At 41.2% G+C, this 18206-nt stretch overlaps 1 protein-coding gene and 1 long non-coding RNA gene across 5 annotated transcripts in view; one reads left to right on the forward strand and one right to left on the reverse strand.

Moving 5' to 3' along the window:
* Positions 1-16852, forward strand: part of Syx1A (Syntaxin 1A) — a 39356-nt gene extending 22504 nt beyond the window's left edge. For all 4 annotated transcript variants that reach the window (XM_022843736.2, XM_022843741.2, XM_022843738.2 and 1 more), the window contains one exon: positions 1-16852. In XM_022843736.2, the coding sequence (XP_022699471.1) occupies positions 1-84 (84 nt within the window). In that variant the 3' untranslated portion in view covers positions 85-16852.
* LOC147752701 (uncharacterized) overlaps positions 12484-18206 on the reverse strand; it is a 16502-nt gene continuing 10779 nt past the window's right edge. Inside the window, exon 7 of the long non-coding RNA XR_015313389.1 lies at positions 12484-12572. This is a non-coding gene — a long non-coding RNA (uncharacterized LOC147752701). The remainder of the gene's footprint in view (positions 12573-18206) is intronic.

The following is an 18206-nucleotide window of genomic DNA, read 5'->3' on the forward strand; positions in this document are numbered from 1 at the left end:
AAAAAGATCATGATTCTCATCTGTCTCACCATTCTCATCGTCATTCTGGGCTCATTCGGGCTTAGCTTCATACCCGGCTTCTAAGCATAGCTCGTGTGGCTGCGTCGGCATTCCGCTAGGGCTCAAGTACTAGCCTAGTCACACTCTAGTGGAAGCCGAAAACAGACCGCCGAGCTCGCAGGCCCTAACCCCGGAGCCACCCAGCCCAACTGCCAGGCGGAACGATTCAGCCGCCTGGCGGGCAAGGATCGAGCTGACGCCGGCATTGCACTAGTAGTGTCAAGCCGGTATCAGTTTGGCTGCAAGCCAGGGACTCCGGGAGCAGGGCCAGCGATTAGCACTAGGAGACCAGGACAGACGAGGACGCCAGGCAACCCGCGCCGCTTGCTGGCCAACTGACAACTCAAAGCGAAAGAAGGCAACAAAAAAGAAACCAGCAACGCAACGCAAAGATGACGCACAGTTATCAGACGACAATGCAACCAGTCTCCCGCCTGCTTGCTGATAATGGCGTATAACGACGACGAAGTAAATTGATGGCAGAGGCGGCTGTGGCAGACCAACGCAAAGCAGCCAAAGGGAACGAAAAATAGCCAGTACGAGAGAAGTAGAGTTCGTCACAGCGGCGCAGGACGCCTGACGACCAGAGGGTGCGGCGATGAACGCCTCGCTCGCGCAGACAACTAGATCCCCCTCCCAATCGCCCCACCTAACGTGGCTCGCTGACCCGGCAGGACATACATCGGGATAGCAAAATCGAAACAAACCAAGGGAGTGAGGGAATTAATAAGGAAGGATATAAGGAAGGACAGAAAGGTAAATTTGCGGGTCTATCAGCAGTTTTACAGAACAGAACAAACGATTGCAACTAAACGAACTAGAAGCAACTACTGCTATGATTACTGCAAACAATAACGATACCAGGAGTAAAAATTAAGTTCGGCAGAAACGGCCAGATCTAACTGCAACGGAAAAACAACTAACTACTCAGGATCCTGTCGGGAATCGTGTCCACAGTGGAAGCGACAATGAATTTCAGCCAGACATAAACGATAAGCTGAGCGCACGTCTTGCGATAGCGAGATAAAAAAAAAAAAACGCAACATTGATCAGTGATAGTCAACCAATGACGCTAGAAATGATGGCGAGGCTACTACTAAGTATAAAAAAAAAACGTCATTAACATACAACCACGATTATACACGTATGAGTAAGTGGATCAGCAAAAACAATGGGCCGATGCGAGCAGCGTGTCTGGTTGAGATAAAATGGAGGCTATACGACGACGACAACAACAGGCGAGGGAGTTATGGGCAAGATTTCCGTAGCAGGTATGTGTCCATACCACGAGCGGCACGCGTCATGGTCAAGTGGGGCCGTCAAGACGCGAATTCACCAACGGGTCACCTCAGAGATCGTGTGCCGTATTGGGTGGACGCCGAATTATCGTCCCTAGAATCATCTTATCTGTCTGACGGCAACAGGTCGAAAACAACTACTAGGACCGGAATTGGAATCGTATAAAGATCAACTTAGATACGTAAAAGCAGATAAATCAAGGCATGACGTGCAGCTCATTACACCTATGACACAACGACGCTGATACTATCCTTTGAGGAACAATGGCCAATAAAATGCATCGAGCAACGAGCCTAAGCAGAAGAAAAAAAGATCTTAGGCCAATGTTTAAGCGGCCGTTCAGCATTCTCCAGGCCATTACCATTGCCATCCCGCAAAAAAAATTATATATATATATATATATACTACTATTATATTAATACGTGCCGGCTAGTGCAATAATATTTGATTGATTAAATCGTATTCATTCGCTGCTATTTCGCACTTTCACACCCACAATTGGACTCATGCTTTTACCGTTCTGCCAGGGGTTTAATTTGCCTTAACGTCCTTTTGCCCCTTCGACCCTCTCGATTCGGCGAGGGCTGAAGGGCGGACGACTGGTGGGACGATGGACTCCGGGGCGCTTCGTTTGACCCAATCATACGTGTACCATTTCATGCTCTATACAAATACCTGTATATGTATAACGACACATACGCTATACAGAGAGAGCATCAATTAGTAATCGAGAGATTGTGTAACATGTTTAAGGAGGCAAGTCGTAGAAAAATTACGGAAGAACAACGATATACTGATAAATTGAGCGTACTATGAGTGTAACTTGTGAATACTCATAGAGTTTGTTAAAATTTTTTTAGAAGGCATAAACTAGAACTTCCTTGACATGATTTGAGTTGCCAGGTGTTTGAATAGGACCAAAGTGTTGATGAGAGTAATAAATCTTGTATTGTTGAATTGTACATATATTTCGAGGGTGCGCTCAACTGTTCGGTGAAACTTCGATTGCGGAAACTTGTACCCTGTAGCTTATTTTTTTTATAATCTCACTAAAATCGTAACCTATGTCCCACTGTGGCTCACTCGCTTCCAATTTGCGGTATCGGGAGTTGGGGAAAGTGCTCGCAGAAAAAACACAAGAGAGAATTCTAGTATACACAATGTTGCAGACGATTTTTTCTCTGTTACATTTGAATTTTCCTAATTTCAAGGTTACTGTGTTGTTTTATCGGCGGGACATCATATGTGCGTAGTCCCTATAGATGACGCTTCTTCGATGATCTCTTGTATTTGACACTATTGAATTTGGTCAAATCCGACATGTGAAAGATATCTATCGTAATAGTAACCGGAATAACCGTGCGAAGCCACGCCATTGTGCCATAACAATAATAAGAATATACTGTAGTATGGTTTATCACCGAGAGAGGGAAATATCGACTCCATTGCGTGTGTCTGTGCGTGCATACATTTTGGCGATCTCCGTCTCTATAGGAGGCGCTACATGAAAGGTTTTTTCTATTCATCTATTATCATGTAGCGCTACGAAATGTATTGTTACTTACTATCGAATGAGTATAACGTTATGCGTAAATAGACGATCTGCCATGCTTACATCACTCGCGTTATAATCAGCTTTCATGGGCTAGACATTGCATTGATCAGCTGATGCAGACCGGTGGAGCGAAATACAAGTAAAAGAAAATAAAGCGAGGAAAAATTGAAACGAAACAAGGAAGAAAAAATTGACAACGATTGCGCCCTGCGATTGTCCGGGTCCTAAGTACCTTGTCACAGCGATGTGACATGTTGATAATAAGAGTTACATGCGTACATATATACTTAGTGTAAGCTAGAGCTATTCTTTCTTATAATTCCCATTGAAACTACGCTGTAGTGCGCTGCTACTATGTTTATAGACATAAAGCGAAACCGTGCGAGTAATAACAAATAGAACGACTTTTAACAGTAAACACATGACAATCCTTGTGTTGACGTCACGGCGTCGAATGTGGAGGAACACTGGTGCGGGAACCCGTCTCGAACAGAAAACGCATGAAGACGACGACGACGACGATTGAGGAGATGCAGTGAGGTGTCGGAGCAGGAAACAAACAAAGGATGAACCTGATAAAATTTGCAGCCGATTAGGAGTTGCGTCTCAGAACGACAAGTAAATGGAAAGTACAGTAGAATATTGAAGTCTACCGTTAGCGGCATAAATACTATGCTAAAAAGAGGAAAGAGTACGGCATGGAAACGACGAAATTTTCGAAGGGTAAACAGGGAAAAAGAATGTCCCACTACTTCCGTAACTTTATTGACGAAAAAGTAAATCGATAAGTAAAGGCGGAAAGCAACACAGCAGTTACCACACTTATTAAACTGAACGATAGAAACGGTATCCGCCGCATTATCGAGCAGGACAAACTGTAAACATTTGATACAAAACAGGACAAATATGCGATATAAAGGCTACAACGAACACCAATAGCTATGATTACTTAAAGTAGACGCGATTTTCGATTGAATCGAAGTAGAAAAAGTCGTACGAACTTACCTTGCAACTAAAGTTATTAATAACGAACGGACCGAGTCGACAGATCGATAGAGAGCCGCACAGAAAGGTGACATACAAAAAAGGAACATGGATTACAGAAATAAAGGCGGTGGACAATGCCGAAGGAAGAAGCAAATTATGACCCGAAAAGGTAAAATTAACGATGTGAAAAGACTTTTCTTTAGCAGAAAAACAATGACCCGAGAGTATAAACTGTCGCCTGAAGGTAGTATTTACAATCAATTAATAATCATAATAGTAACAAGAATTGTAACGCTGATGAGATCTATATACTTGGAGACCGGCTAGTAGGCAACTTGTGCCATTAAGCCACCAAAACACGTAAAACAGGGACCCATAGGGCGTTGTTAAAAGAAATTAAGTGAAAGTTTACAAATGCCGCTTTTTGATCATGGCATGCCACCATAGCGCGTGGACAATGGAAACTTCACCATAATAAAAATGTCTAAAGCTTGTAGTCAATTATAAGGTGAGCTAGAACTATAAAATAAACGACATAATAGCATTCTGCGGTTTTGCAATGCCCAGCTTGCCAACACGCTACGTGCAGTATGCAGGCAACGCGTGCTCTCCGCAGTGCTACGGAAAAAGAAAGAAAGGGGCTTAATGCTTGTCAATGCAGCCAGTTAGTTAGGGTGTCAAACTCAATTCGGAGTGGTCACTAAAGGGGCTGCAACATGGCTCTCTAAGGTAGACGAAGTGTATCCAAGTTGGCGACATGACCGCGACAAACATTGTCGACGTCACGAGTCACAATGATAGAATTATGGCATCAAGTGGCCATGGAAAAGGTCCACGATTACGCCCGACCAGACATGTGGCGACGCCTTGAGCTGTCTATCAATCTGAAAACCTTTATCAACGTATGTGCACACACTACCGATCGAGGAAACCTCGCCGTTGGGGGTCGCCACCAACCGTTCGTTCGCCACTTCGAAATTACTCATTAAAATCAACTTTTAAATCGATTGTGACAGAATAATGATGAAAAACTAACTACGTTAAATAGAAATTACGGAAACTCGGGTGCTTACGCCTCGCTAGCGTTAGCTGCAGTAGCCCTTTCGTTCGAACGAATAAATTCAATCATTTAGCTGACAACCCTACTAAACCCACTAACAACAATGAAAATATTACGGTTTTAATTCTAATGGCATCGTATGATAAATGTACACTATTGGTTATGGTCGAACTGCTAGTAATGACGGTGATTGGTTCAGTTCATCATAGTAGTAGTAGTATGATGACGGAAATGCTGGTAAGAAAAGAACTTCAGAGGAAGTCAAACTACCACACAGAGGGCCAACATTCTAGCCTCAAAACGTCGGTAAGGTCACGATGATATATATATATATATATATATAGACGATGGAAGAAACCTGGAAAATGGGTGACTGATGCGAAACTCGATGCAATAATTATTATTAGATACAATTAAGACGATGGAATAATGATACTCAAACATGATTATTGTTATAATGAGGACGCTATGGACACAGAGCTGAGGGTTGATCGTAGCTAATTATACGAGAAGGAAGTGTAAGAAGTAACTGGTAGATGACATAGACAGTAATTGACAATGGTGATTATGATCTTGATGATAAGGACGAGTCAGAAGTGGCTGAACAGAATTGGATTGCAGATCGTAAAGCACTAAGCAGACAGCGAAATCGTTCGCGGTTTCGTGTTTTCGTGTGTCTGTCGAAGGTATGCCCGAGATTCACGCCTGCAATGGCGGTTTGTAAAGGAGACGATCGAGCGTTCGATGAATGACTATATACATGCATATATAGAGCCGTTGTGTGGCAAGGAGAGAAGAAAACGGCACAAAACGAGCATCAACCAATCATCTACATGTCGGAGTAGCGGACGTTATATACACATATATTGTTTTACTAATCATGTAGTAATAGTACCAGCAGCGGTATGTTTTTTTCTTAATCATCCCACAGAAGATACGAAGCAAAATAAAAAAACATGGGGAAAACAGGAACCCAAGTTGAGAACAGCAGCATATATATATATATATATATATACACGATGAGGCACGTGATGGAAAGCATCAGCAGCTCGTAGTAATGGTGAAGAAACGTAATTGCAGGAATCAGACCGTAGCGTAATGTAACTGCCGTGATCAGAGTAGTAGTAGTAGTGTTCTAACACAGCTGAGCTTTGGCTTATCGTTCTACGGCTGGCTGTCGCTTCGAGCCTTCCTGTGAACCGTCGAACGATTGCCGTTAAGACAGGGCAAATAGATGGAAGGGTGTGCTAGAAAAATCTCTGTTCTTTATCGTAGGAATTGAAGCAGTTGATTGGATCAAGCGAGATAGAAAAGCGAATGTAATGGGTGGGTGGGTGGGTGGTCGGGTGAAAACAAGAATTCGTAAGAAGGCACGTCATCATCAACGTGTACGTTAGCCAATACGTGCTATAGGATCACAGTGCGATGATGGTGATGACGATAATTAGAACGATAACATAATAATAAAATGAACATATAACTGTGGCTAGTTTATAATAGACGAATGTATACGAATAAACTGTGAGAAAAAAGAACAATAGTTCATTGGGAGAGACGATTATAATAAATTATCTAGAAATAACAGCAGATGAATACATAGATAAATGTTAACCGCTACTGATATAATAATCACTATATATTAGTGCGTAGTACGACAACACGAACAAGACTGATATCTGATTAGTCAGGAACTCATATTATGTTAGAAATAGGGGTGATAAACTGGCAGGTTAATGAATGTTGGCAGGTGGGTAACGGGTGGACAGACATGATGGTTCTTCTGTGACGCGACTAATTGGCAAGTGATGACCTGACTGAACTGTAGATTGAATTGTATTATATAACATGTGGGCTCACAAACTTGCAACATAAAAAGGGGCGTATAGGCACGGACACACCGGTACAGAGATACGTAACATCACTTTAAAATGTGCACACATCGACAGGCAGAATATCATACGTCACGAACAAGCGCGGTTAGTTTTTGAAAATGCTGAAAGCGGGCGGGCTATTTTGAACGACTGAAAACAGATAAATCAGCTTAAATGACAGGAGCTTTATCGGGTTGCCGTTCTCATTTAGGGAGACTCAGCATTAGCAGAAACCACGTACGAGCGACGCGATTCAAAATGTCATGCAAAATGGTGCAGATAACACAAGTAATAGACAACAAAATAGTACAGTAGAGGAATATATATATATATATATATATATATATATATATATGTATATATATATATATGAAAGAGTCACACGCACCTGGAAATTTATTATAGATCGTACCCTCTCGTAGAGACAGCAAAATCACACATACAAACCCAATTAAAAGAAACATACATGAGCTGATAACGTGTAAGGCACTAGGGAACACAGAGACCCAAATAAAAAAAATGAGAAATAAAGGAAGTGGGCGGGGCAAAAAATGATTATACATGCTCGAACTAACTCTACAGCCGTTGGCCACATTTCGGCCGGCCCAGGCCGCGCCCACCGGGGATTTTACTTCACCAGCTCCTTCCCGCGCGGAGCCATGTCATGGACTTCATCATGTGGTATAATTACAGCGTGCACGTGGGAGTGTTGTATTAAAACTACAGGACACGGAAAGAAAAATAAGAAGCCCCAAAGGCACAAGTGGTCCAGCGGCACCTCTCTTGTGATAGCAATTCAGTAGCAAAAACCAAAGAAGTAGACGATTTAGTAGAATGATTATATATCAATATATATATATTATTAAACACCGATATATTTAAGGATCATGATTACAATTCTACAACTACCGGAAATAATAACGAGAAAAATGAAGATATCTGAATGATCCAATAAGAAATATTATAAATAACAATGAATCAGAAGAGAGTTACAAAATAGGAAAAAATTATACATATATATATATATATACACACTTACACACTCGAATGATATCACGGGTATGGTGTCATGAAGATTGACAGAAATTAATATCAGAACGGTACGCTTCTTACTGATGATAGAATAGCCCTTAATTTTTCCTAGTCTTTATGGTTATTTATGCCACGGCACAAACAGACATGTAGGTATACTATAAAATTTTCTATATAAATTACTGATTGCAGTGATTGAATTGTGACGATTAGCTGCGTTGTCTCCTAAGGATGGTTAGTAGCTAGGACGGACTTTTGCTAAGAAGGCCACATCGGTAACTGAGCGCATCCTGTTAGCTCAAAAAAGAGTCACGTTAGACTGGCCAATTTTGTGGCTTATTGAAACTACTTCTCTTATCAAAGGCTATTAGATCACTAGGTGGCACTCGACCGTTCCAATGGATTATCTGAATTTAAATTTGCTTGTAACGGCATATTCCAGAAATGGCTGTGTCATGCTTATTCTTTACGATCAAGACCTACCTAGGACAACCTATATCTTCAATTTTAACATCAACTAAGCCTGATGCAATACTGCCCGAGTTTTAGGAATTTACCTAGATAGAAATTGAGCCGTTTATTGTGTATTGAAACATGTGCCCAAAGAAGATTGGCCGGATACAATAGCTGTCCGTGAAATTGACATTCATTCATGTGGATCTAACGGAGTGCTACCCCTCAGCAAATATACATTGGACCAATACAATTCCTTGAATATACTATGAATGGTTCTGTTTGTTGTGGTCCTTTACTCATATGCCTTTCGAACTGCTTTGATAAGAATTTAACTTTAAATTTCATTTTGTCGGACGTCCATCTTAACCTGTGTTCACTGCTCTCCCTTTGTTAACATGACACGTTATATTGCGATCTCAATTACGTTACGTGGCTGGTTTTTAATAAGAAATAAACTATTGTGAAGCTGTCGGAAATCAAAGTTAAGTTACTGCTGGCTATTTTTCATAGTCCTAGACGCCAGGACGAACCTAGCCTAACTGGCGGAAGTGGTTCTTAGTAATCAATGTACAATATGTACCTATTTATTCCTTCATACGACGTAGGTCTGTGCTTTCGCGCCTTTTATTTGCCGCAGATATTACAAAAATACATAAAAATGAAACCCCATTCATTGTTATTCCGAAATGCCGGATCTTGATCGGCCGAGATATGCAGAAATGTACAGGAGAACATACCTCGAAAATATATTAGTAGTACTATTATATATATATATAATAGTACCAGAGGTACTACTACGTATAAGCTCCAGACTGCGAGAATAACATAGACATGAGATAATGATGACGAATTAAATTTACTAGACTATCAACGTGGCACGACTAAACAACTACTTTTCAAGAATCATTATGACCTTCGTTTTACTATTGTATGATTGATTATGACGGGAAAACGCGAAATACGAAGCTTGCATCTGAGCGCCTTGCAGCGAGTGGACGAGGCATCAAAATTCGATGTTTTTTAGCGACGCCACCACTATCTGTCGTAGTTTTTCAACGATATCCTGTAATCAAACGAGTTTGATTGCTGTTGACGAGTAAGACACTTCGATTTGAATTACAGCGACAAGCGTACTGAATCCAGATAAACGCTATATTGTACATCATAGATAGAAGTTCTTCAAGGATTTCAGCTGACCTCCCTGAAGACTATGCTAGAGGAAACTTCCCTATATTTCGCTAAATTGTATGTAAGTATGGTAACTAATGGCGATCACTTTGGATTACAGCAGTGCGGTAAAGCGACTACGCAAAAATAAGTGTTTTGCGACATCTAGACTCCTATTCATTACGTAGGAGAAAATTATTTTGACCGAATGGATTTTTCTGTGTTTTTTTTTGGGCTTCTTGCGTCGTATTATCCCACGCTAGACTTCCGCGAAGATCACCCTAATTGACAGACGAAAACAGCACTGAACTCATCAGTTGATTATTATTCAGCTGAAAAAGGCGAAAGGCATGTCGAGCTAGAGCGGAAGATTATGACAGAGGACCATCAATAGTTAAATTCCGTTAATTTACTCAGTAGCTTCATGGTAGCTTGAGTAGAAGATGACAGAGTGAGATGTATGCGATGCCAGTCATGATTCACTGAAGTCGCATTCAGTTTAACATTGTTGTGCTGAGAAGGTACTTGGGCGTACCGCTGCTGCCCTAAAGACCAGTCGTCATCGAACAACATGAATCAATGACATGCTATTCTCTGACAATTCTATATTTGGTGAAAGGGGGGGGGGGGGGGGTTGAAACATCTTAAGCCATCTTAAGACACAATTGATAGTACCATCGCTTCTTCTACAACTCACCTGTATATTTATCTCGGTCTGGAAGCAATAGTTTTCATTCAGTACGACATATAATTAGCAAGTTGGCACTTTGTGCGTGTACATTTTGTGAAAAAAATAGAGCAGCAGGAAACCCCAGATTCGATGACCATAGAAACAAGAGATGGCTGTACTTGTTTCGATACGGCTAATAACAGAAACATGAATATACGATTCAGAATTAAAAAAAAAAATTGTATCTTAAATAACAGAAGTGTGTCTGTGAGTAACTAAAGATTCAATAAGAGGTAGGCGATACGAAACGTTTTGTATTCTAGTACGCGCTGTTCTGAAGCTAAACAAACGTTTCTTGTCTAAACATTTCTCAAACGATTGATCGTATGCTTGCGTCGGCCGTGCATCACGCCACAGCCGACCGCCTCCGCTTTATGCGAGCAACGAAAATAATAAATAACATAATTTACAATAATATTTATAACCTGTGTTGTGGTCTCGACTTGATCGGGTCAGGCATGGCTGTCTGATAGATCAGTGTGTACCGATCATAATGTTAAGGCAAGGAGAATTTTTCCCTTACCGACTCAAGGTAAAGTCGGTGAGGGTAAAATTTCGAGACGATTTCGATCCACACAGCGGCGATGTGCAGATTTGTTTGTATTTTTCTATAAATGCGAAGGCACTGTAGATATTGTAACATATTCAAAAACAAATTTTGTTTAACTTTTCGTGTATTTTCGCTTATCAATTATTAGTTTTTCTATCCTTAGTCTTGCAGTAGGTTGCTAGCTTGGCATAAAATATCCTTGGCACAATCAGTCAGGTCATAACGCGAAACCGGCTTCAACAATGGACCGACCTTTTTAGAACTAGGACTGGCCATTCGTGCGCCTGCCTCGTTACAAATGTAAATTTTTTTCAGCCAGGGGTTTACCTGAGCATAGATAACCTGTGTTGTGGTCCCGACCTCATCCCGTCCTGCGGACCGATTGCTGGACCACCCACTCGCCTGCGACTGGCATGGTGTGCTCTTTTGCGCGTGACGGAATCAAAGATCTGCCATCGGTCATAAGTAGGCGTTAAATACAATATGTCGATTTCGTTGCCTTCAAATGTGTTTTCCGCTGCCAGAATTACCCATGTGCACATCCGCTGATGGCAAACCAGGCTGCAGTGCGATAATATTAACCATGATGTTATTATATATATATAAACTAATATTGTAAGTGGAACAAATAGAGTTGAAGAGGAAATTAGTGAAAGTGTCGCCGTGCAGTGGCAGCGAGGAGAAGAAACTCGTAGTACATAGGACAGCCGCTCTAACATAGCATCACATTCACTACCATGAAGAAAGACATGTTTAAGAAAATTGGAGTGATAACTTATTCTATACGCAGAACCTAGTAACAGCAGATGAGTCCGAAGCCACAGCTGTAAACGGTACGGGGTCAACTGCCCGTCGAAAATCGCTTTTGGTGTCTCCAGAGGCCTCTTCCAGGCGATCGACATGTAACTGAGAACAAAAGTAGAGGCTACTGAAACGGGAGTTAAAAATGACCGCTTTTACCACTGGAATGGCTACTAGACCACCTGCTATTACCCTTTATTTCTCCTGTGTAGTAAAACTGATGGTTGGGTGCGATTCCAAGCCCGGTCGGGTCATCGAGTGGATATGAAGTTCGCTAAAAGAGGTTGCCTCGAGTGGCTAGACGCGACTGCGCGGAATCGAATCAACCTTTAGGTAGGCAATATTAATTAAAAAAAAAACACCACTACGATAACGATACTAATATTTATTAAATAATAGTTACCATAATATATTATTACTATTAATATATAATAATATGTAACTGGAAATTAACCTAGCCAGCGTCTCCTTGAGGTCTTTGGTGGAGTTAGGCACAGGTATCGCAATTATTTTCGTACTCCTTGTTGATGTTGGGTTGTAGATACTATTTAAAAATATTACTAACCCTAATAATAATATTAATAACGAAGAAGAAGAAGGGAACATTATGAGAATAATAACAGTAATATAATAAATACTATTACTATTACCGAAACTATTATCATAAATAATAATGAAACGCTAAAATATAACAGTAATAATTATACTTAAATAAGAAAGATAGCAAGAATGTACTTCGATGAACTTTGCTGAGCTTTGGACGTCCTCGCATTGACCTCCGATTGACAGCTACTTGATCGACTTGATGACCCCTTTAAAGGTCAATAGGAAGCTCACTGTGCGACAAGTCATGTTGGCCGCCGTACGTTAATCCGCGTGTTTCTCTCAGACCGGCAGGCTCTTGTTCTCCCGTCGTGTGTCTTCGCGAGTTTGCAATGTAAGGCTGTCTTCCCGTGTTTGCTTGTCTCGAACACGTAAGAGGTGGATTGCCCCAACGCCTGTCGCTGTGCAGTTTATGAGCGGTTATTAGACGAATAATTATCAATAGAGACATGAGTTAAAGCGGCAGAAGGAAAATAGATAAAGCCAATTTCCCTGACCTTAGTCATAATCATATTATAAAGGTCCTGTTGAATGGTTTCGCTAAAGACACCGTTACACCAGCTATAGCTTGATAATATGTTATATCATGATAATAAAGAGCGGGTCGGTTGAGAGTAGCTGAGGCGATAACAGGATTAAAGAAGACGATGCCATCCCGAAATTGAGGAACGCATTAGAGGAAAAATCGCGGAACATGCGGAACTGGGGGGAGGGGGGGGGAAATAGCACAGAAATAATCGACAGGAGGAGCGTAAGGGGCAGAAATCCCGAGGAAGCGCGAACCTGCACGCGCGCGAATCGAAATAGCCAGATAAAGCCAAGGTGAGCATCGATAAATATGGCGGGGAACGAGACAGTAAGGCGAAAAAACTAGAGTCTTAACGATAACTAGGCCCATTATTATTGCTATTATTAAAACTTTAAATCTCTACTAGATTGTTATTGTCTTATGAAGAGCGAGCGCGCGAGAGAGCGATCAGACATATATAGGGACAAATGAAAGGGCATGCCAATTAATACCGGCAGAAATGATAGATAGATTCGTTTACACATGAAAAGTATCCGAAAAATGTACAGCTACATGGAAGAAAGACATGATTGTTGCAGGAACACATTTCTTCTCCACAAAATAAAACAGAAACGCGCGGTATAAAGCGGTTTCATGTGAACGACGCCTGCTTGGAAAATAAATGTATCAGCAATAGCCGGTAGGAGCTAAGGCGCGGAAGCGATCTGATGGCAGCCCTTTGACTTAAGATTTAAAACTCGTCAAGGCTACCCGGGAGTACTGGAGATGACAATAATTATGAAAAAAACTTAGATCGTTGTAATAATATAGTTAAGTTGGATGGTGGTGTGCTTTATTTTCACCGGTGATTGATTGTATGACAGATAAACACATCGTGAAATATAATCATTGGGAAGCGAATGGGGGGGATTTGTGGTGGAATCATTAGAGGCGTCCGGTGACCTTTGTTACGATGTTGTTGTGTGCGAGGTGAGATTTTTTGACTTTTTTATTGTTAGCTATACAAGAGAATTGAACGATCCTGATGACCGATGGATATTAACGAAGGCTTTGTAAAATCAATATGACCTGCCGAGTTGACAACGCCGCAGCATCTGTTAAGATGTCACGCGTTTGACGGGAAGGCTACAACCTATAAGGGATTAGTAATAATGTCCTCCAGCTTTACGGGTACACAGTAATCGACGCTGATGATGTATCGATGATTGGAAATGTGGACAAAACAACATGGGCAGAAATACACAGAATCAGAAAATCGATCGGCGGTTTTTTGGGATATGACACATTGTACACGTAGATGGGCGGATCAAAAGTATTCATGCACAGAAAAAGCTTCAACGATGGACTAAGTAGACGATAAAAATCATCAGTACGATGATGAAATGAAGATATAACTGTGACAATAATACACATCAATAGCTAGGAATGGAAGCTAAACATTTTGTCAATAATTGTCTATTTTCCGATACCCTGAGTGATCAATTTTAGACGATGCGAAAATGAAAGCTGATACACCAGAAGCATGAGTAATTGAGCGCTGCCTGACGCCAACAAAAGCGTCAAATCGTAAAGTGGCAATTACGTAAACAAGAAAAAAAAAAACAAACAAACTGTGGTGAGAAAGTTTTTCAGAGCAAACGGAGATGTAATACACCGACGAGATCATCTGGCGAAAAAAGTGTCAACGTTGAAACCTAAGGCGAGAAACGACGCCCACTTCAACTGTGTATTGAAATATAAATAGAATTATCAGAGAAGAGCATTGCTGTACAATTGTCGCAATTTCGAGGAAATCATTTGCCAATTGCTATTTTGTGGGATAAATATAGAAAACGTACCAGAATATAAGAACGAGACCTATTGTACAAGCGCCGGCGTTTGGCGGATCAATATGCCTGCTAAAGCATGGCCTAAAGTGGTCAGTTATTATAAGGTGGCGAATTAAAGGTAGTGTTAACGGGCACACGCTGTAGCTGAACCAAGTGACCGTTTTTAGCCAATGCCGTTGCATCCAACAACTTATCGCCAGATGCTTGTTATGTGGGCTGCGAGAGGTCAAGTTATCTATGCGAACTACGCTCTACTTTAAAGTTAAGGGTTGCCAGCCCAAGGGAAAGCATTGAAGCGCCAGGGACTCTAAAGTATGCGGAACAGTGGGTCTATTAGCTGCGATAGTAGGTCATGTCGCTAGCGTAGCCAACACGCTGCTCCGCTTTGTGCGCTCATTGTTAGATGTACATTCCCAACGCCAGATTCCGCCTAATTCCAATAGCGTGTCATTGGATAGCAGCCGCACACTGCAGTTCTTCCTTGTGCCGGTTTCTATTTTGCAAGCAAGGAATCCGAAACTTCTCAGCAACTTTTGGGCGTGACCACGCACGAAGGGGCTTTAAAATGGGTTTACGTTGCTGAGCAGGTGAATCGCTCAAGGATCCACTGAAAGCTGTAGGCAGGACAAATTCGTATTGTTCTAATTAATCATGACACACACCTCAGAGGATCGTTTTTACTTCAGTCCTTATTATGGACGTCCAAATTACGGATGTTATTTTTACAGCTGAAAGACAGTCAAGGCTTCGTCGAACTGCTCCTGTTCAGTAACATTTTTGTCGGGCTACTTTTCTATTGATCTCGGATACTGCTAGGGTTGTCGATATAATTCTAGTCTTATGATTCTGTAGTAAGAGAACAACAGTAATGTAATTAAAAATGAACGGATATAGAGAAACACTCGCAGGGTTGAGTGTTTAGAAGAGCTTGATAATAAAAAATATAGTATAATAAAAAAAAAGATAATCCAGCCAATTGCCCCGTGATTTTTCTCGACCTTTGATCTTCAACCTAAACATTAGTCAACACGATACATCGCATTATTCCTTGAAGGTTCCTTACCAACTAATGTTCCAAACGTAGCAAAAAGGCTGGGCGAAAACCATGCGTTAGGTCGAACCCGTGCATATTTCGCCATGAAAAATTGTTCGGGACTGCTCAGACGTCGAAGCACAAGGGACACGGAACACCAGGTGGAACCAAAATATCAAACACAGCATCGTGCGTGATAAGATACACCACCGTCTGTTAACGTGTGTAATCATACGAAGCAGTCTTTTTCTCAGGTCACGTGCTACAACAGCGCGTTCAGCTTATAGTGGGACTGACGTCGAAAGTTCTGAGACTACGGGAATAAGTAAGTAACAGAGGCAGAAAAGAAACGTGATTGAAAACCGGATGAAAGATAAGTAAGGTAGATGTAGAAAAGGAAACCTGCACGGACAAAAAATAACGCTCAGATAACGAAAATCGAAGACTAAGCACGTTTGCTGGCCAACATGATTCTTGATCAATGAAAACACAACACGACTAATGTAATAGCAGCGACAACAGAGAATTTATCTAGCAAGACATAATCTTTACCAAATAACGGCATCGAGCACCATCTAAAACAACAAGCCAAAACAACAAATGATAACTATTGGAAAATACCCCGACATCGATCATGCACATCACGAAACAGACGAATCAAAAGGAACCTGGTCATTGTTCAGTACTTCTCTGACAGAATAATAGAGAACAGAGGCCAGATGACAACGGAAGATCTTGGAATTGCACCCATGTATTACTCTTAAAATGAAATAGTAATTTGCAACGCCAACTCAAAGACACACAGAAAAACATGTCATGGTCTACATACACCACAGACTCGGAACACGTGACCGACCAGCTCACACAGGGGCAATGCTGCACAAATATTCGCGCACACACACATACACACACACATATAGATACACAAAATGAAGCGAATGTAAACCGTTACATATACATGATAGATAAATATATACATGAAAATGATGAGAGACATTTGGACACGAGCGGTCATAAACAAAGAAAACGTAAGGAAGCCGAAAAGAACAGAGAGAAAGCGAGTGAGAGAGAAAGAGAGAAAGGAATAGAACGTAATCGAGAGAGAGCGAGCGAGCGAGCGAGAGAGATAGAAACCATGGGTGAGGAGAAAAAACACCACAGTGCCGATTACATCATATGAGCAGAGAATATGGATACGATATTATTGAATAATCTCACCATAATTTGCCTATTACTAGTAGTATCTGTTAATAATTAAATAAATACTTAAACAATAATAAGTAAAATTCACTTAATCGTGTGTTCTTTATGTCTAACTGTGGCAGACAGATAGTTTACGAAATAGATGTACAAGTTCGGTTCCGTAGGCAAGCAACCAATGCCAGCTCGGTTTTTAGTAATTTGTCTACTCTCGGTAGAAATGATTGACTTGATTTTTATGTTCGAAGCGATTATGAAATGGCCGTTTTCTTCAAGTTGTTTCGAAAGTGACATAGCACAAATAGAAATGAGAGCGTAGAGAAAATCGACTTGGATACATATATACTGGCAAGTTTGTGCTAATACTTTAAATGACTAATAAGTAATGCGTTCATGAAAGAAACAGGCTGTTGTTGGTTTGTTTGTCTGTTTGTTTTTCTTGTCGAAAAAGATTTTTTATCGTTAACAGTTCATCCTTCGGTCCGCCTATATGCTTAGCGATGTTGGCGGCTAAGGCCAAAAGAAGGACCTCCCGAAGTAATCTTATAACGTTCTCCTCTTTCATTTAGCTGCACTTTTCAGAAAATCAGACCTGTTTTGTAGTGTGAAGAAGGGTTTACCTGCACAAAATGATGAATTTTTTCGAAAGCGACACGCTTTCTATTTCGAAATCGGAGTTTTATTACGAAAACCGGTACAATTCTTTTCGCAAAGACCTCTACACTAAGCTGTCTATTACGACTACGATTATTATTCCAGAACGGTCTCTCAATAACGTTCTAACGTTATTCTATATTGGCATGATTTTGGCAAATTTTTCACAGATGAACCGATAGAGAAGTATTATTAAGAGTCGACTAATAGACTGAGTGAGAGATATCCATGTTTGAAGACAATTTGTAATTTCGGGCAAAGGGAAAAAATGAAACCGAGCTTGCTAATCGAAACAGAGCTGCAACATGTACATTTGCCATATAGGATGCAGTCCCCTTTGACTCAGGGGCCGCATAGTAGGCTAAACTATACGCCGGGTCACTGAACTGAGACGCCGCACTGCATAAAAAAAACTGGGTGTTTAGCGTTGCTTCTGTTCGGATTAGAGCATTCGTAAGGCGTATTTTCTGTAATTATTTGAGTCAGCCTGTAGAAGCCGCAGGATTGGGACCGCCAGCGACAGGTAGGGAGGACCCTATCCTTCGAAGTAGCCTGAACTAAGCTGTCTTCAACAAGAGCTGACCCTTAATCTATGCACAGTACAGACTAAATACAGAGAAATATATAGGCAATTTCTATTAAAGACACACTGAGTGGAGTCCTTCGCAGCTCTTTTCGACTACCACTGCCATTGTGACCCTAAGAGGTGTGTCTGATCGGAGCTATTCCAAGTCATTCGCTCACTACCAATAGTCACATATCGGTATCGTAGTAGTGTCCACTATCGTGA

The sequence above is a fragment of the Varroa jacobsoni genome, unplaced genomic scaffold (assembly GCF_002532875.2).
Source record: "Varroa jacobsoni isolate VJ856 unplaced genomic scaffold, vjacob_1.0 scaffold_1071, whole genome shotgun sequence".
NCBI lineage: Eukaryota > Metazoa > Arthropoda > Arachnida > Mesostigmata > Varroidae > Varroa > Varroa jacobsoni.